The following is a 20,688-nucleotide window of genomic DNA, read 5'->3' as shown; positions in this document are numbered from 1 at the left end:
TTCCTACAATAAGTTGGGTGAATTTTGGCCCATTCCTCCTGACAGAGCTGGTGTAACTGAGTCAGATTTGTAGGCCTCCTTGCTCGCACATGCTTTTTCCTCGAAACATAATGATGGCCATTATGGCCAAACAGTTCTATTTTTGTTTCATCAGACCAGAGGACATTTCTCCAAAAAGTACGATCTTTGTCCCCATGTGCAGTTACAACCCGTGGTCTGGCTTTTTAATGGCAGTTTTGGAGCAGTGGCTTCTTCCTTGCTGAGCGGCCTTTCAGGTTATGTTGATATAGGACTCGTTTTACTGTGGATATAGATACTTTTGTACCCGTTTCCTCCAGCATCTTCACAAGGTCCTTTGCTGTTGTTCTGGGATTGATTTGCACTTTTCGCACCAAAGTAAGTTTATCTCTAGGAGACAGAAGGCATCCCATGGTGTTTATACTTGCGAACTATTGTTTGTATAGATGAACGTGGTACCTTCAGGCATTTGGAAATTGCTCCCAAGGATGAACCATTTTTTTTTCTGATGTCAAGCAAAGAGGCACTGAGTTTGAAGGTAGGCCTTAAAATACATCCACAGGTACACCTCCAATTGACTCAAATGATGTCAATTAGCCTATCAGAAGCTTCTAAAGCCATGACATCATTTTCTGGAATGTTCCAAGCTGTTTAAAGGCACAGTCAACTTAGTGTATGTAAACTTCTGACCCACTGGAATTGTGATACAGTGAATTATAAGTGAAATAATCTGTCTGTAAAATATTCTTGAAAATGTCCTAGATGTCCAAATCGACTTGCCAAAACTATAGTTTGTTAACAAGAAATTTGTGGAGTGGTTGAAAAACAAGTTTTAATGACTCCAACCTAAGTGTATATAAACTCCTGACTTCAATTGTATATTGTTGAAGAAGAATTCGTCCAGTATGAGGTGAGTAATCGCTGCCCTGATATCTAGAAGCTTTTTTCCCGTCATAAGACACAGTGGCAGAAACATCATGTACAAAATAAGTCACAAATAACGCGAAAAAACATACACAATAGCACAATTGGTTACGGGATCGTAAACCAGCAGCCATCTCCTTCAGCGCCATATATAATCCACTGTGTGTCCTCTGATCTGACACCCCCAGACAGCCAGCCAAGCTGAGTTATGTCCACCGTCTGAGGACATTCTTGAAGTGTCGCACACGATCTGTGTCTTTAATCAAAACAACACACACACACACACACACACACACACACAAAACAACATGCACACACTACCTGATGAGACAGAGATGGTAACACACTTGTCTACAACACACACAGCAGTTTATACAAGCAAGAAAACGGCAGCCTGTATGTGTGTTGAGGAATGTGTGTGTGTCCAGCGCTCTGATGTTCGACCAGACTAATTACCGTAATCAACAGAGTAAAGAGCAGTGGAGGGGCACTGGACAAACACACACAAACAATGCACACGTGGGGTGGCAGGTAGCCTAGCGGTTAGAGCGTTGGACTAGTAACCGAAAGGTCGCAAGATTGAATCCCCGAGCTGACAAGCTACAAATCTGTCGTTCTGCCCCTGAACAAGGCTGTTAACCCACTGTTCCTAGGCCGTCGTTGTAAATAAGAATTTGTTCTTAAGTGACTTGCCTAGTTAAATAAAAGGTAAATAAAAAAGTGTGTTTGGGTTGGGCAAGGTAAGGTAGTGTGAGACAGTAACTGATACTGTAGCTCCCCCTACTGGGGGTAGGGTGACAGACAGGTTGGTTGAGTTTATTTTGATTTTATTAAAATCAGCACACATCCATAATCTTCATCTTTAGAATACTGGAATATAAAAGTCTATTTCACTTTCCTGGAGATATGAAGTCCACAAACGGTCTTTATGTCATCAGAAAGAAAGACATCTAAAACAGGAAGGAAGGCCACAGTGTGGGGTTGCCATAGAAACCTTGTATGCTGACACACACACTCTAACAGCAGGTGAAGGTGTTCCAGGTGTTTTGAGTAGCGTGATGTCAGACAGAATAGTAGTGAGGCTACGCCCCTGATCCAGAACACTCCAATCAGATAGCAGGAAACAAAAAAAATAAGCAAGCCTTTTCAACACAAACAGACAAGAGGGGATTGGGATCGTCTGTCATTGATGTTGATTTCTGGCACAAACTAGTTCGTCTGAACCCTTCCCAGGGATGATGTCACACTCTGGCTCCAGCGTGAGGTGATGTCATCAATATGCGCCAGGGAGGGTGAAAGGTCATTTAAATAAACTCCTCTTAATCTTCTCCACCTCCATCTGAAAAAGACAAACACCAAATGTAATGTATAGCTAAGATGAAAAATGTAGCAGCGGTAAATGAATGTTGTTCAGCACTAGACGGCGAGCATCTCTAGATGTGTTCACCTGCATAGTAAGGCGGATCCTCTTCTCCTCATCCAGGTCACTGGACAAATGCTTCATCTCCTGCCTGGGACAGAGACACCAGTCACTCACACTATTAACACACACACACACACACACACACACACACACACACACACACACACACACACACACACACCTGTGTTGGCTCTTCAGCAGTTCTACAGAGGCTCTCAGCTCTCTCAGTTGTCCCCTCAGCTCCTCCAGGGTGGGCGTCGGCCTGGGCTCAGGGGAAGGGCTTATACATGAAGAGGTGGGTTTTGTGTATGAAGGGGAGGGGCTTATAGGGCGGAGGGCCAGGCTTTCTGTCGACGGTGGGTGAAGGACAGCAGGCTTGGGTGGCAGCACACCCTTACTGTCAGGTACCTGTGGGGTATGTCACAAATCAGGATTCATGAGTTAGCCAGCTAACTTACTTAAATGTTTGGAAATAACCTCCCATTTGTTAGGAATACATGCTTGAAATGGGCATGGATTGATTCTATTGTTTCAACCAGCAACTCATACACAGGTCTAGGTTCATTAATAAACCAGAAATCCTTTTTATTTTTCGCAGGCCAACTTGATGGTCCGGGAATAGACAAACACACACAATATACTACACACAATATACTCCGATTCACTGCTAAAATGTAATTCACCACATTTAAATTCAACAAATTCTTACAGTGATGGTGGGAAGTGCTTTCCTCTCCTGCAGCTCCTTTTCTCTGTCCTTCCCCCTTCTCTGCTCCTCCTTTTCTCTGTCCTTCCCCCTTCTCTGCTCCTCCTTTTCTCTGTCCTTCCCCTTTCTCTGCTCCTCCACCACAGGAGAGTCCAGCTGGTCAATACTGGACAGAGAAGACTGAGAGAGAGAAGAGGAGAGAGGTGTCATCAAGACATGTTAAAGAGAAGGATGTGTGCGTGTGTGTACACTTACTGTGCTGATGATCAGGGAGCGTGGTCTGCGGACGAGGACTCTTGGTCGCATTGCGGTGGGATGGCTTAGTTTCTCTGTAGACAAGACTAGCGAGTCCAAATAAACCACATCTACACACAGACACACATTATATTGTTAATCCACAGGAACACATAACATCTTACCAGAGAACAGGCACAAACAAACACACAGTTCCCTGACCAATATGAAGGCTAGGGCAGCTAATCCCTCACATATGGACAGAGAGAGAGAGAGAGAGAACTGAGGATCTTCATTCATATTCAAACCTCTCTGTCTCTTAAGTCAGCCAATTCCCTACTCTGATTGGACTAGTGTCCTGTCACATAACTGTCAAACTGCCCCAGGTCTGCCCCTTGTCCTCTCAGTCAAACTCACCGATGTCTTTTGACATGTCAGAGGCAGAATCTGGAGTCACAGCCCCACCCTCAGATTTAGGGCTCTCACACCTGAACAGGCAGACCAGTTGACAACTTTAGTGTGTGTGTGTGTGTGTGTGTGTGTGTGTGTGTGTGTGTGTGTGTGTGTGTGTGTGTGTGTGTGCGTGCGTGCGTGCGTGCGTGCGTGCGTGCGTGCGTGCGTGCGTGCGTGTGTGCGCGTACTGACGGTACAGAAGGAGGTCTTTCAGGTCTGTCTGGGCCTCGGGGAGGGAGGTGGGAGGAGCTTGTCTTTGGTGGGCGGGGCTTTTTTGGAGGGATGGACGGAAGGGCGGGCTTAGGGATTTCTCCAACCTTCACCTCCTCACCTACACACAAAAACATAAACACATTCACATACACACACAAACACATATACGGATGGGATAAGTGGGGATGGCACACGCGCAGGTGCGCGCACATGCGCACACACACACACACACACACACACACACACACACACACACACACACACACACACACACACAGTGTAGAGGTGAGGTGTGAGCCAGCTGAAGAGGCGAAGAGAGTTAAGGCAGGCAGGCTGAATAGGGCCATATAGGGTAGTAGTCAGGCTGCAGCAAGCCGAAGCAGGCATTGTAGATGATTGTGGAATAGTGTAGTATAGTAAAGGTAGTAGTAGTAGTATAGTAGTAGTAGTATAGTAGTAGTAGTAGTAGTAGTAGTAGTAGTAGTAGTAGTAGTAGTAGTAGTAGTAGTACCTCTGTTGTCATCAGATCTGTGATGCAGAGTTAGTAGCTTTTTTATAGTATTACTGTAGTAGTACTGTAGTACCTTTGTTGTCGTCAGGTGGTCTGTGAGGCACGTGCTCTGGGCGCTCCGGGGGTACCTTCCTGACCTCTGACCTTTTCTCTACAGGTCACAGGGGTCAGCGGTCAACTGAGGGTGACATTACTGACACTCTTCCCTATAGATATCTCTATCTTTGGTTCTCTCTCTGTTTAATTATCACCATTTGGTTCTCTGCCTATTTAATTATCACCATTGCTCCTAGTTTCTATCTCTCTCCCTTACACACACTAACACAAAACAGAGAAGAGCAGAGATGGAGATAGAAAGAATATTGAGAGACGCACAAAATGGTACCAGTGCCTGAGTGGAGAAGAGCAGAGAGGAGAGATAGAGGATTGTGATAAAGGAGAAGTAAGGTGAAGAAAAATAGGGAGATTACCTGTGGAGAGAGGAGATGAGGGATTACCTGTGGAGAGAGGAGATTACCTGTGGAGAGAGGAGATGGGGGATTACCTGTGGAGAGAGGAGATGAGAGGAGATGGGGGATTACCTGTGGAGAGAGGAGATGAGAGGAGATGGGGGATTACCTGTGGAGAGAGGAGATTACCTGTGGAGAGAGGAGATTACCTGTGGAGAGAGGAGATTACCTGTGGAGAGAGGAGATGGGGGATTACCTGTGGAGAGAGGAGATTACCTGTGGAGAGAGTAGATGGGGGATTACCTGTGGAGAGAGGAGATTACCTGTGGAGAGAGTAGATGGGGGATTACCTGTGGAGAGAGTAGATGACCTGTGGAGAGAGGAGATGGGGGATTACCTGTGGAGAGAGTAGATGGGGGATTACCTGTGGAGAGAGGAGATGAGGGATTACCTGTGGAGAGAGGAGATGGGGGATTACCTGTGGAGAGAGTAGATGACCTGTGGAGAGAGGAGATGGGGGATTACCTGTGGAGAGAGTAGATGGGGGATTACCTGTGGAGAGAGGAGATGAGGGATTACCTGTGGAGAGAGGAGATGGGGGATTACCTGTGGAGAGAGGAGATGGGGGATTACCTGTGGAGAGAGTAGATGGGGGATTACCTGTGGAGAGAGTAGATGGGGGATTACCTGTGGAGAGAGGAGATGAGGGATTACCTGTGGAGAGAGGAGATGGGGGATTACCTGTGGAGAGAGGAGATGGGGGATTACCTGTGGAGAGAGGAGATGGGGGATTACCTGTGGAGAGAGTAGATGGGGGATTACCTGTGGAGAGAGGAGATGGGGGATTACCTGTGGAGAGAGTAGATGGGGGATTACCTGTGGAGAGAGGAGATGGGGGATTACCTGTGGTGTGTTTACCCGAAGGGACACTGGGGGGAGGCGGCTTCTTTGGTCTCTGGAAACGCACACAAAGAAACACTAAGTGATTTTGCTCTCATGGAATGTCATTCCTTGAACACTATAATAACAGTACAAATCAAATGATATTTGTGCGTCTTACCTCTTTCTCCACATCAGGTATTAACAGCTTGACAAAGTTATCAGGGAAGACTCCCTTTCTCCCCCCTATCTCCCCCATCCACCACCCCGCATCAGCACAGTCCTACAACACACAGAATCCACACACAGGTTAAACACACTAGGCTTGGGCGGTATACAGTATAAACTCTTACCGGGGTATTTGGAAATAGCCACGGGATGGTTTTTCAATACCGTTGAAACTATTTTCAATAATTTGAATATTTGTAGCTACTTTAAGTAAATACCTGCAGTCAACTTGTGCAATACATTAGGAGATAAAGCAGATCACATTCTTCATGTCACCTGTCACATTATTTAAGATTAGGAAGCTTAACGTAGTTCCACACAACAGTTGAGCCAGTCACGTGTTTGTGAGTCCAGCTGTGTATTGACAGGGGTCAAGGTTTATATTGAAAGTCAACACTGGTTTTTTGCTACAATAGAGTGATCAGGGACGTGCAACTATAGTTTTCCTTCACATAAAATACATCAGTGCAACACATTCAGCAGAAAACAGCTTCATTGTCATCAGATGACTACAGAAGTGTGACGGTAATTGGCTGGCAGCCACACAAGTAAATGAGCTTACAATGAAAAAGCAAGGTCTTTCTTTGCAAATAATGATGCATGGCCATTATTTTTCTAATGTTTATCATAAAAAGAATGTAACCAGCTACATTACCTAATGTTTCGCTTAAAGTTAATCTTGCATTTTACCAGAGAAAAATAGGCTGGCTACACCAAGAAAAGTACCAGAGAAAATTAGCTCCACATCAGTCACAGCGCTGTCTGCTGATAGAATGCCCGTTCCTGAATTCTCATCCGAGTGGAGAAGCGCAACTGAAGCACAAAATTAGAAATTACAATAAGAAGCAAGATAGATCTGCATTTACCAAACGCAGCAATATATTTCTTATGCATTTTATCTTTTTCGTTTATTTTCATTTGTGCTCGTTAGCATATTTAGCTAGCAGCCTCCATGGAAATTCACCTTTAGTTGTGCTAATTTTGTTAGCATTCTGGTAAAAGACGCACAATGGGTATTTTGTCGCCCCCTTGTGTACCGAACTGGTAATACAGTCAATCCCGACGTGAGAGAAGGACAGTCTGGATACAACCCAAGCATAATACACACCGGGGTTGGGGTCAATTAAAATGTAATTGGAAATTGCAATTACATTTTTGAATTCACTCATGAAGGGGAGAATTTATGTTGAATACAAAACAATCTTCCAGCTATGGAATTGTAATTGAATTGTAATTGGACTGTTTGAATTTAATTGGAATTGTAAAAGCATTTCATCTTTGGAATTGAATGGGAATTGGCCTATATGGATAGGCCTAAATTGAAATGTTTCTTACAGAAGAAATATGAAAAGCATATGCATAACCATGGCAGCAATTGAAAGGGAACAGTTTGGATATTATGGGAATATTATTATTATTATTACATCTTAGGGGTGGACCAGCTTAATATGTTGGAACGATTGTTGCTTCCATCAATGTAATAGTCTGCATCATTTCCAATCCCCCATATCTTTTTTTGGTAAATATATATATATCCACATACATACATACATACATACATACATACATACATACATATACTTATTGTTATAATATACATTTATTATTTCCCACAAACCCTACCACCCTTCCCCCAATTGGAGTAAACTAATAACCAATAACACTTATGCTTCTACCTTCAGTTTATACATCTTATACACATTTTACAACTATCTATTTTACAATAGTTATATTTTGTTTGTTTTTAGTCCTTCCTCTATTTCTGATGTCCATCCAGTTTGATTTGTATTTCTAACTGTGCTATTTCACAAAATGTATGAACCTATATACATTTTACAGACCCCATATGTTTTACATTGGTTATCTTGTTATTAGTCACACCCTTCAGCTCCATTCAACCCCTCCCATCTATCTCTCAACACCATCCATTTTGGATTTCTATTTGCCATATATTTTTCAACTGTGCTGTAATGCTTCTCAAAAGTACTGAACCTTTCTATTCTCATAGCTTCTACAGATTGTTTTTGCTAAAATAATTATTATATTATTGATTGATTGACTATGGCTTTTCAAATCAGCCAGTATTGATATCTGTAGCGTTAGTTCTAGGCAAATGTTGCAATTCTTCAGTCATTCCTGGACCTGTGACCAAAAACGAGCTACATATGGACAATACCAAAATAAATGATCTAATGACTCTGCCTCCTCACAGCAAAATCTGCAGAGCTGGGAAGATTGTATCCCCCATATATACACTGCTCAAAAAAATAAAGGGAACACTAAAATAACACATCCTAGATCTGAATGAATGAAATAATCTTATTAAATACTTTTTTCTTTACATAGTTGAATGTGCTGACAACAAAATCACACAAAAATAATCAATGGAAATCCAATTTATCAACCCATGGAGGTCTGGATTTGGAGTCACACTCAAAATTAAAGTGGAAAACCACACTACAGGCTGATCCAACTTTGATGTAATGTCCTTAAAACAAGTCAAAATTAGGCTCAGTAGTGTGTGTGGCCTCCGCGTGCCTGCATGACCTCCCTACAACGCCTGGGCATGCTCCTGATGAGGTGGCGGATGGTCTCCTGAGGGATCTCCTCCCAGACCTGGACTAAAGCAGCCGCCAACTCCTGGAAAGTCTGTGGTGCAACGTGGCGTTGGTGGATGGAGCGAGACATGATGTCCCAGATGTGCTCAATTGGATTCAGGTCTGGGGAACGGGCGGGCCAGTCCATAGCATCAATGCCTTCTTCTTGCAGGAACTGCTGACACACTCCAGCCACATGAGGTCTAGCATTGTCTTGCGTTAGGAGGAACCCAGGGCCAACCGCCCCAGCATATGGTCTCACAAGGGGTCTGAGGATCTCATCTCGGTACCTAATGGCAGTCAGGCTACCTCTGGCGAGCACATGGAGGGCTGTGCGGCCCCCCCAAAGAAATGCCACCCCACACCATGACTGACCCACTGCCAAACCGGTCATGCTGGAGGATGCTGCAGGCAGCAGAACGTTCTCCACGGCGTCTCCAGACTCTGTCACGTGCTCAGTGTGAACCTGCTTTCATCTGTGAAGAGCACAGGGCGCCAGTGGTGAATTTGCCAATCTTGGTGTTCTCTGGCAAATGCCAAACGTCCTGCACAGTGTTGGGCTGTAAGCACAACCCCCACCTGTGGACGTCGGGCCCTCATACCACCCTTATGGAGTCTGTTTCTGACCGTTTGAGCAGACACATGCACATTTGTGGCCTGCTGGAGGTCATTTTGCAGGGCTCTGGCATTGCTCCTCCTGCTCCTCCTTGCACAAAGGCGGAGGTAGCGGTCCTGCTGCTGGGTTGTTGCCCTCCTACGGCCTCCTCCACGTCTCCTGATGTACTGGCCTGTCTCCTGGTAGCGCCTCCATGCTCTGGACACTACGCTGACAGACACAGCAAACCTTCTTGCCACAGCTCACATTGATGTGCCATCCTGGATGAGCGGCACTACCTGAGCCACTTGTGTGGGTTGTAGACTCCGTCTCATGCTACCACTAGAGTGAAAGCACCGCCAGCATTCAAAAGTGACCAAAACATCAGCCAGGAAGCATAGGAACTGAGAAGTGGTCTGTGGTCACCACCTGCAGAACCACTCCTTTATTGGGGGTGTCTTGCTAATTGCCTATAATTTCCACCTGTTGTCTATTCCATTTGCACAACAGCATGTGAAATTTACTGTCAATCAGTGTTGCTTCCTAAGTGGACAGTTTAAATTGAAAAATTTGAAGTTTTGAATCCGGCGTTGTTTTGCGTATCAATTCATAAACCATGTGCCATGGAATAGGTACATCGAAAATCTCTTCCCAACTATTTTGCAATTTATATGGCACAGCTGTCAGTTTTTTTGGTCCTTAAATGAAATTGGTGTATCTTTTTATTTCACACACTTTTTTTTAACCATTTATGGTCTTTAATGCAGGGCCGACAGACAAGTTCCTTACTTTTTTCCCCTTCTACTTGCCTCTTCCATTTTTGTGGTAATGCTGCAATTAGTTGGTTATAATTTTGGGTAGAGCAGACATTTCCATATGTCTGTGTTAGCTGCATGTGTGACATAACTCCACCAGTCCTATTTATGATATCATTCACAAAAAGTCTACCTTTTTAAAAAATGTCTTCAAAAAAGACGTTTTATTTTTTAATCAATTAGTATATTTGAGTTTAACCAAAATATTTGTTGTATTATTTGTTCTGTCTTTTCAGGTGGATCAAACTGAAATTGCAACCAACTTTCCATGGCTTGTTTAAAAATAAAAATAAATATTTTGGAGATGATTTCATTTTCAAACAACCGAAAGTGAGCAGGTGTAATCTGAATAAAGGGAAAAAGGCCATTCTTGAACATGGGATGAGACATTCCTACCAATTTACTAGAGAACCAGTTTGGATTTAAGTATAACTTTTGTATGACTGATGCCTTTAGTGAGAGTTAAAATGCTTTAATATTGTATCATTTCTGCCCTCCGAATTCATATTCGTTATATAAATAGGCCCTTTTAATTTTGTCTGGCTTGCCATTCCAAATAAAATTGTATATTTTTTGTTAATTAAATTTTAAAAGCAGGTCACTAGGTGTAGGCAAAACCATAAGCAAATACGTAAACTGTGATATGACTAAAGAGTTAATCAGGATGATTTTTACACAAATAGACAGGTATTTTCCTTTCCATGGTAGCAAGAGCTTATCTATTTTTGCTAACTTTCTATAAAAATGTATTGGAATGAGAATTTATTTCTTTTGGGATTTGTATACCGAGTATGTCCACATCTCCGTCAGACCATTTAATTGGTAAACTACATGGTAATGTGAAATTTGCATTTTCTTTGTGATCCAATACGTAATATAGTACACTTAGAATTTGGTTTTAATCCAGAGGATAGCAAAAGAATCTAGATCCTCTATGAATCTGTGGAGAGATTCTAATTGTGGTTTTAAAAGAAAACATGAATCATCAGCATACAATGACACCTTCGTTTTTAAGCCACGGATTTCTAATCCCTTAATATTATTGTTGGATCTAATTTTAACAGTTAACATTTCGTTGGCAATAATAAATAGATATGCCGATAGTGGACAACCTTGTTTTACTCCTCTAGATAGTTTTAAACTTTCTGAGATGTAGCCATTATTTACTATTTTACACCTAGGGTTACTATACATAACTTTAACCCATTTAATAAGAGATTCCCCAAAATTTAAATATTCTAGGCATTTATATATAAACTCCAGTCGTACTTTATCAAAAGCCTTTTCAAAATCAGCTATGAAAACCAGGCCTGGTGTCCCCGATATTTCATAGTATTCTATTGTTTCCAGTACTTGTCTTATATTATCTCCAACGTATCATACATGTAAAAAACCTGTCTGATTAGGATGAATAATATCTGACAATACTTTTTTAATTCTATGCGCCAAGCATTTTGCTAGGATTTTCGCATCACAACACTGAAGTGTAAGAGGCCTCCACTTTTTTAAATGGACTGGATCTTTACATATACCACTTGGGTCCTGTTTCAGTAATAATGATATCAAACCTTGTTGCGTGTCCGATAATCTACCATTTATATAGGAGTGGTTAAAACATGCTAATAATGGTCCTCTGAATATATATAAAAAAAGTTTGGTATACTGTACTTCCACTGGTATGCCATCCAGCCCTGGAGTTTTCCCAGCCTTATAGGCTTTAATTGCAAGTTCCTCCTCTGTAATTTGGCCTTCACATGAGTCTTTCCTGTACAGATGTTAATTTTACATTATTAATATAGAAAAAAATCCATACAATTAGCTTCTGTTAGTGGAGATGGAGGAGACTGAAACGAAAACATATTCTTAAAGTACTTTACTTCTTTCAAAATATCATTCGGTGAATCATGCATGACTCCATTGGTAACAAGTTTCAATAAAAAAAAATTTGGTAGCATTTCTATATTGAAGATCGAAAAAGAATTGGTGTATTTTCCCCTATATTCCATCCTGTTCGCTTTATTTTTATCATATTTATAATATTACACTGGATCTTTCTTGAATAAGTTCCTCCATTTCTTTTTGTTTTTCCTCTAACTTATTCTGTGCCTCTATGGTACAGTTTTCATTGCGATCTAACTGTACTGTTAGTCCTTCAATTTCCTTTGTTAATATGGACTCTTTTGATCTAAATTGCTTTTGTTTTATAGATGAGTACTGAATTGTATTTCACCACTCACCATAATGAGACACAACTTGAAATTCTATTTATCAAAATATATGTTTGTAAACGTACCATTAAAAAGTAACATGATGATTGAGTGTCCATATAGCTGTACCATGATATTTGCATTGCTACTAAGTAAACCTCCAATTGGTCCCCACTATTCCACCCGCTAAAAGCCCTCCTCATCCTGAGTTGGGATGTCATCCCAATGCCTTGCAGACCACCCCTGAGCCCCCATATCCCATAGCCCTGAAAAGACTGGGATCCATCCTTGGAAAAGAGCACACAGTGCCATTTACAGAACAGAAGTAGATCAACCGCCAAATGCATTTCCATCGCCCTCACCTTGATTTGTATTATATATAGCCATCAAAAAATACATATATATTTTTAAATCCTGTTTCTTATTTTCCATAATTAGCTATTAATATTTGTAGTAATGTAGGCAATTTATGCAAAGAATTTTACCTCTCACCAGTCTCGCCATTACCAAAATTACATTATTGCAAGCAATTATTATATTAGCAAACAATTATTGTGAATCATCCTATATTGTCCGTAACATCTTTTACTCCTTCGCAACAGTTGTGGGATATGCACATACACCCACACACACTCAACCCTTTCCCCCTACACAACCATAGGCTCACATTCTCAACAGTTCCACCATCCCAGAGCCCAACTCAAGAAAGGTCTTGATTTACAAATGCATATACAGTTGCAAGACTGTGCAAAAAAATGGGCAGAAATGGGGAGATTTTATTAACCATTGTCACGTCCTAGATGATGGAGGTCAAATGTACCCCTTTCACTGAAACACGGTCCCCCGTATTGACCATATTCCCAGGCATCTCCATACAGTCAGACTTTTGATTTTGTACCACCAGGGCCATAATAATATACCCCCTCTCTGAATGTCCGAGTGTGACCCCCTCACCATGGGTTACTGCAGCTAGTGTTGCCAGCACTGCCACTGCCTGGGTGGGCCACCCCACCGGAATCCCCACCGGCTAGGTACAAGGTCGCCAAGGTTCTCATTAGCAGCTTTGAGAATTTCCTTGTATATTATGCTCTCTCATCAGGGGGCTTTGGCTTTGCAGGACCAACCCTGCCAAGCAGGCTCAGAATCTTGAGGGGGCAGTGCTGCTCTAGAAGGTCTCTGACCGCATTTTGGCTGCATACAGACCGCTTACAACAGGCCCATAAAACAGTTAGGGACTTCTCCTTAGTATCTGGGTCATTCAGGTGGGTGTATAGGGTTGTGGACCGTTCCATCAATATAGGATCATAAATAAATCAATTAGATGTAGAATTTATTTTTAAAATGTAGTTCCCCATGATAGGACAATAAATAAATTAGATGTAGAATTTATTTGAAAACGCTGTTCCACCATGATAGGACAATAAATAAATGAAATGTATAATTCATTCTAAATGTATATCCCTCATCTGCACAACATTGAAAGCTCTCTCACAACACCTGCTCACAGCAATACATTGGTTCTGGGATACGCAACCATTTCCTTTCTCACTCAACGCCACACTTTCCCAAACATAAAAAACACACACCACACCATCCACACATACTGTGCCTTCTGTTTACTGAGTTTTTATCTTCACCAAGTTGAATTAGTGCTTTTGTGTTCCAATTAGTTATATTTGAAGATAGATAGAAAAGCTATATTTGTTGTTGTATTATTACAATCCATAACCGGGCTAGAATTGTGTTTCATTATTTTCCTTGTCTATAATAACTTTGTAATTGTTTAAATAACCATGGAGTAGTCTTTGTGTCTCTGAACAACTGGTTATCAATGTATAGTTTATCGACGACGAGAGCTACTCGTTTCCCTTTTAATCTATTTTCCTTGAAAATTGGATACAGAACTTTACAGGTGAGGACACAACAGTTCACCTGACAAGACTGAATCCAAACATTACACTGTTGATTGTATGATCATTTTACATTTACTGTACTTTTTGCTGCATTTGTTGATAAAGAAATCTGAAAATATTCTGGATACACTCAGTAACATGATAAGAATATTCTTGGTATATTTGGGGTAGCTGCAACATAAGACGAAAAACTGGTGTCTCCAAGTGGTCACACACCTCTCCAAAGTGTGCACAGTTATTTAGTCATTTCAATGCACTTTTATGACTCAAAGAAGAGTCTTCAACTATAAGGTGCTTTTGTAGCTCTCCTAGCTGTGCCGTTGAGGAACTAGAGCAAGCACACTTTTTACTTGTTTTGTTGGAACACAACCCTGCGTCACACAATAACTGTTGTTTACCCAATCCAAAAAAACAGTCCATTATAATTCAATCTGGGTCAGGTGGGCATCATTTGAAGGTCTGTTCTATTGCCAACATGACTAGCTAAGTTATAAAATATAATATGACATGGACTAGTCTTTGATGTGTATAGAAAGATGTGTATTCAGGTCCGTATAGGCTCCTTCTGTTCAGGACAACCCAGGGTATGACACCATGTCATCTGGTAACTGTACATCAAACAGGCTCCTTCTGTTCAGGACAACCCAGGGTATGACAGTATGTCATCTGGTAACTGTACATCAAACATAGTGATCATAAACGCTGACACTGTATATGACAGTAGTTTTATGATATAGAAATGTGATGGTGTTTGGTTTGTCTGTATGACATCAAAGCGGTATTTATTATAATCCTCAACGGCTAATTTCCCTCAGACCAAAAATGTGCAAAAGTTGCCCAATTAGCAGGAGGAATGGGGGCAACTTCTTGGCGTGCGGTGCTCAAGTTCAAAATGGCTGTCAGTCAAAATCCACACAGCGCTGTGAACCGAAGAGCCAGAGCTCTGACATCATGTATAGCATGTTACTGTACAGCCACTGAGCTCTGACATCATGTATAGCATGTTACTGTATAGCCACTGAGCTCTGACATCATGTATAGCATGTTACTGTACAGCCACTGAGTTCTGACGTCATGTATAGCATGTTACTGTACAGCCACTGAGTTCTGACGTCATGTATAGGCATGTTACTGTATAGCCACTGAGCTCTGACATCATGTATAGCATGTTACTGTATAGCCACTGAGCTCTGACATCATGTATAGCATGTTACTGTATAGCCACTGAGCTCTGACGTCATGTATAGCATGTTACTGTACAGCCACTGAGCTCTGACATCATGTATAGCATGTTACTGTACAGCCACTGAGCTCTGACGTCATGTATAGCATGTTACTGTACAGCCACTGAGCTCTGACATCATGTATAGCATGTTACTGTACAGCCACTGAGCTCTGACGTCATGTATAGCATGTTACTGTATAGCCACTGAGCTCTGACATCATGTATAGCATGTTACTGTACAGCCACTGAGCTCTGACGTCATGTATAGCATGTTACTGTACAGCCACTGAGCTCTGACATCATGTATAGCATGTTACTGTAGCCACTGAGCTCTGACATCATGTATAGCATGTTACTGTATAGCCACTGAGCTCTGACATCATGTATAGCATGTTACTGTATAGCCACTGAGCTCTGACATCATGTATAGCATGTTACTGTACAGCCACTGAGCTCTGACGTCATGTATAGCATGTTACTGTATAGCCACTGAGCTCTGACATCATGTTACTGTACAGCCACTGAGCTCTGACGTCATGTATAGCATGTTACTGTATAGCCACTGAGCTCTGACATCATGTATAGCATGTTACTGTACAGCCACTGAGCTCTGACGTCATGTATAGCATGTTACTGTACAGCCACTGAGCTCTGACATCATGTATAGCATGTTACTGTAGCCACTGAGCTCTGACATCATGTATAGCATGTTACTGTATAGCCACTGAGCTCTGACATCATGTATAGCATGTTACTGTACAGCCACTGAGCTCTGACGTCATGTATAGCATGTTACTGTACAGCCACTGAGCTCTGACGTCATGTATAGCATGTTACTGTACAGCCACTGAGCTCTGACGTCATGTATAGCATGTTACTGTACAGCCACTGAGCTCTGACATCATGTATAGCATGTTACTGTAGCCACTGAGCTCTGACATCATGTATAGCATGTTACTGTATAGCCACTGAGCTCTGACATCATGTATAGCATGTTACTGTATAGCCACTGAGCTCTGACATCATGTATAGCATGTTACTGTACAGCCACTGAGCTCTGACGTCATGTATAGCATGTTACTGTATAGCCACTGAGCTCTGACATCATGTTACTGTACAGCCACTGAGCTCTGACGTCATGTATAGCATGTTACTGTATAGCCACTGAGCTCTGACGTCATGTATAGCATGTTACTGTACAGCCACTGAGCTCTGACGTCATGTATAGCATGTTACTGTACAGCCACTGAGCTCTGACATCATGTATAGCATGTTACTGTAGCCACTGAGCTCTGACATCATGTATAGCATGTTACTGTATAGCCACTGAGCTCTGACATCATGTATAGCATGTTACTGTACAGCCACTGAGCTCTGACGTCATGTATAGCATGTTACTGTACAGCCACTGAGCTCTGACGTCATGTATAGCATGTTACTGTATAGCCACTGAGCTCTGACATCATGTATAGCATGTTACTGTACAGCCACTGAGCTCTGACATCATGTATAGCATGTTACTGTAGCCACTGAGCTCTGACATCATGTATAGCATGTTACTGTATAGCCACTGAGCTCTGACGTCATGTATAGCATGTTACTGTATAGCCACTGAGCTCTGACGTCATGTATAGCATGTTACTGTATAGCCACTGAGCTCTGACGTCATGTATAGCATGTTACTGTAGCCACTGAGCTCTGACGTCATGTATAGCATGTTACTGTATAGCCACTGAGCTCTGACATCATGTATAGCATGTTACTGTATAGCCACTGAGCTCTGACGACATGTATAGCATGTTACTGTAGCCACTGAGCTCTGACGTCATGTATAGCATGTTACTGTATAGCCACTGACCTCTGACATCATGTATAGCATGTTACTGTACAGCCACTGCGTTCCAACTTAGGTGCTTATTAGTGCCCAAATCTGCCATTTTCAACCCGTATACAGGTACGAGTGGAAAGGGCTACTTGAATTGGAATTCAATATTTATACATCTCCCCGTTAATGGATTTAATGCACTTAAAATAAAGAATTTACTGCAGAATTTGAATTAAATGGAATTTGGAATTTACAGGTAGAGGGAATTGAATTGGAATTGAATTTGTGGAATTAACCCCAAACCTGATACACACATGCACAACCGCATGCATGGACTCTGATGTTAGACACACACACCCTGTTGATTATGGTGACAATCTCTCCCTCTTTCATTGACAGCTCGTCTTCGTTATTGGCGTCGTACGGGAAGATGACCTTACACAGCTCACGGCCTGGGAACCAATCAGAATACAGACACTCACGTTGAATCCCAAAACTCAGGTTTATTAAAGTAAATCAAGAGACTCAGCAGGTGTGAATCTTTATCTTATTCTAGGTGTGAAACAGGAAGTGAGAGACTGTCTAGAAGATCCCAGGCCCCTCCCTCTCACCTTTCACCATGCCCTCAGGTTCCGCCTTCATGGTTTCCAGGGAAACAGAGGGTGATTTCCTAACCTGTGCCTAGAGGAGAAGAGGGAAACACACAGGAAACTACATTCCCAGAATACTCCATTTGCGATCAATTCCGGACAGACTGGGCTCTGTCTATGTGGCACACACACACACACACACACACACACACACACACACACACACACACACACACAGAGAGAGCCCGGTCTGTCTCAAACACACACTTCTCTGTTTCACACTCAGAAGAACATCCCAACTCCTCTGCCCCTCTCTCTCCCCCAGTCCCTCTTCACCTCCCTCCCTCCCTCCAGTCCCATTTCCCTCTCCCTCCACAACTTCCTGCCTCTCTCTCGCTCTTTCCTCCCACTGCATCCCTCTTTCTACCCAGTCGAGCTGTTCTAATTTCAAGCCATGTGGAGTGCACACACACACACACACACACACACTAACTGGTCAACCATGGTTAAAGTAACGTCAGACTGACACACAGCTGGATACTCCTCACCCCTCGGGGGAAGATAGAGTTCAGTCTAGTACAGAAGTTAACTGTAGACGCTTTGTATTTTTTGGAGGTGGGGCAATCTGATCCTCCATCTGTGTTTAAAGGCTACTACCAGGAACTACCCCCCATAGTAATAGTAACCCCCCCCCCCCCATTCTAAAACCCCTCTCCCACCACCAGCCCAATTATCATTAGAGAACAGAAATTACACTTCCCATAAACCACCACTACACAGCCACCCGCACAGCAGGACAGGCTGCAAAATATCGTACACACATCAGCACAAACACAGCCTGACACGTACCCAAACTCACACACACAACAAAAATGCACACGCAGACACAGATCAATATACTCATACACAACAAACATTACACAAGACACACCCTAAACCAAACATGACCCTGCCATCATCCACACAGTCCCGTTATAAATCAGACTCAGCGAGAGTGTGACAAGAGAAAAGAAAACGAGAGAGAGCAAAGTGAAGAGAGAGAGAGAGAGAGAGAAAAGGGGAGAGAACAAAGTGGAGAGAGAGAGAGAGAAAAGGAGAGAGAACAAAGTGAAGAGAGAGAGAGTGAGAGAGAGAGAGAGAGAGAGAGAGAGAGAGAGAGAGAGAGAAAAGGGGAGAGAGCAAAGTGGAGAGAGAGAGAGAGAGAGAAAAGGAGAGAGAACAAAGTGAAGAGAGAGAGAGTGAGAGAGAGAGAGAGAGAGAGAGAAAAGGGGAGAGAGCAAAGTGGAGAGAGAGAGAGAGAAAAGAAGAACAAAGTGAAAGAGAGTGAGAGAGAGAGTGAGAGAGAGAGAGAGAGAGAGAGAGAAAAGGAGAGCAAAGTGGAGAGCGAGAGAGAGAGCAAAGTGGAGAGAGAGAGAGAGAAAAGGAGAGAGATCAAAGTGAAGAGAGAGAGAGAAAAGGGGAGAGAGCAAAGTGGAGAGAGAGAGAGAGAGTGAGAGAGAGAGAGAGAGAGAGAGAGAGAAAAGGAGAGCAAAGTAGAGAGCGAGAGAGAGAGCAAAGTGGAGAGAGAGAGAGAGAGAGAGAAAAGGTGAGAGAACAAAGTGGAGAGAGAACAAAGTGAAGAGAGAGAGAGAGTGAGAGAGAGAAAAGGGGAGAGAGCAAAGTGGAGAGAGAGAGAGTGAGAGAGAGAGAGAGAGAGAGAAAAGGAGACAGAACAAAGTGAAGAGAGAGAAAAGGAGACAGAACAAAGTGAAGAGAGAGAGAAAAGGAGAAAGAACAAAGTGAAGAGAGAGAAAAGGAGACAGAACAAAGTGAAGAGAGAGAGAAAAGGAGACAGAACAAAGTGAAGAGAGAGAGAAAAGGAGACAGAGCAAAGTGAAGAGAGAGAAAAGGAGACAGAACAAAGTGAAGAGAGAGAGAAAAGGAGACAGAACAAAGTGAAGAGAGAGAGAAAAGGAGACAGAACAAAGTGAAGAGAGAGAGAAAAGGAGACAGAACAAAGTGAAGAGAGAGAGAAAAGGAGACAGAGCAAAGTGAAGAGAGAGAAAAGGAGACAGAACAAAGTGAAGAGAGAGAGAAAAGGAGACAGAACAAAGTGAAGAGAGAGAGAAAAGGAGACAGAACAAAGTGAAGAGAGAGAGAAAAGGAGACAGAACAAAGTGAAGAGAGAGAGAAAAGGAGACAGAACAAAGTGAAGAGAGAGAGGAGACAGAACAAAGTGAAGAGAAGAGAGAAAAGGAGACAGAACAAAGTGAAGAGAGAGAGAAAAGGAGACAGAACAAAGTGAAGAGAGAGAGAAAAGGAGACAGAACAAAGTGAAGAGAGAGAGAAAAGGAGACAGAACAAAGTGAAGAGAGAGAGAAAAGGAGACAGAACAAAGTGAAGAGAGAGAGAAAAGGAGACAGAACAAAGTGAAGAGAGAGAAAAGGAGACAGAACAAAGTGAAGAGAGAGAGGAGACAGAACAAAGTGAAGAGAGAGAGGAGACAGAACAAAGTGAAGAGAGAGAAAAGGAGACAGAACAAAGTGAAGAGAAGAGAGGAGACAGAACAAAGTGAAGAGAAGAGAGAAAAGGAGACAGAACAAAGTGAAGAGAGAGAGGAGACAGAACAAAGTGAAGAGAGAGAGGAGACAGAACAAAGTGAAGAGAAGAGAGAAAAGGAGACAGAACAAAGTGAAGAGAGAGAAAAGGAGACAGAACAAAGTGAAGAGAGAGAGAAAAGGAGACAGAACAAAGTGAAGAGAGAGAAAAGGAGACAGAACAAAGTGAAGAGAGAGAAAAGGAGACAGAACAAAGTGAAGAGAGAGAGAAAAGGAGACAGAACAAAGTGAAGAGAGAGAGAAAAGGAGACAGAACAAAGTGAAGAGAGAGAGAAAAGGAGACAGA

General features: G+C 42.5%; 1 protein-coding gene across 6 annotated transcripts in view; it reads right to left on the bottom strand.

The window, feature by feature from the left end:
- Positions 1-1,752: 1,752 nt before the first annotated feature.
- sh3k1 (SH3 domain-containing kinase-binding protein 1) overlaps positions 1,753-20,688 on the bottom strand; it is a 36,953-nt gene continuing 18,017 nt past the window's right edge. Inside the window, exons 8-19 of one of the 6 annotated variants that reach the window (XM_045710493.1) lie at positions 17,827-17,896; positions 17,519-17,667; positions 5,992-6,093; positions 5,835-5,886; positions 4,556-4,633; positions 3,951-4,089; positions 3,723-3,793; positions 3,327-3,436; positions 3,075-3,251; positions 2,547-2,773; positions 2,390-2,453; positions 1,753-2,281 (exon numbers count right to left, since the gene is read on the bottom strand). In XM_045710493.1, the coding sequence (XP_045566449.1) occupies positions 2,243-2,281; positions 2,390-2,453; positions 2,547-2,773; positions 3,075-3,251; positions 3,327-3,436; positions 3,723-3,793; positions 3,951-4,089; positions 4,556-4,633; positions 5,835-5,886; positions 5,992-6,093; positions 17,519-17,667; positions 17,827-17,896 (1,278 nt within the window). In that variant the 3' untranslated portion in view covers positions 1,753-2,242. 6 annotated transcript variants of the gene reach the window in all.

This window comes from Salmo salar, chromosome ssa29 (assembly GCF_905237065.1).
Source record: "Salmo salar chromosome ssa29, Ssal_v3.1, whole genome shotgun sequence".
NCBI lineage: Eukaryota > Metazoa > Chordata > Actinopteri > Salmoniformes > Salmonidae > Salmo > Salmo salar.
The sequence above is the reverse complement of the archived record's forward strand: the minus strand, read 5'-3'. Positions and strand labels throughout refer to the sequence as shown.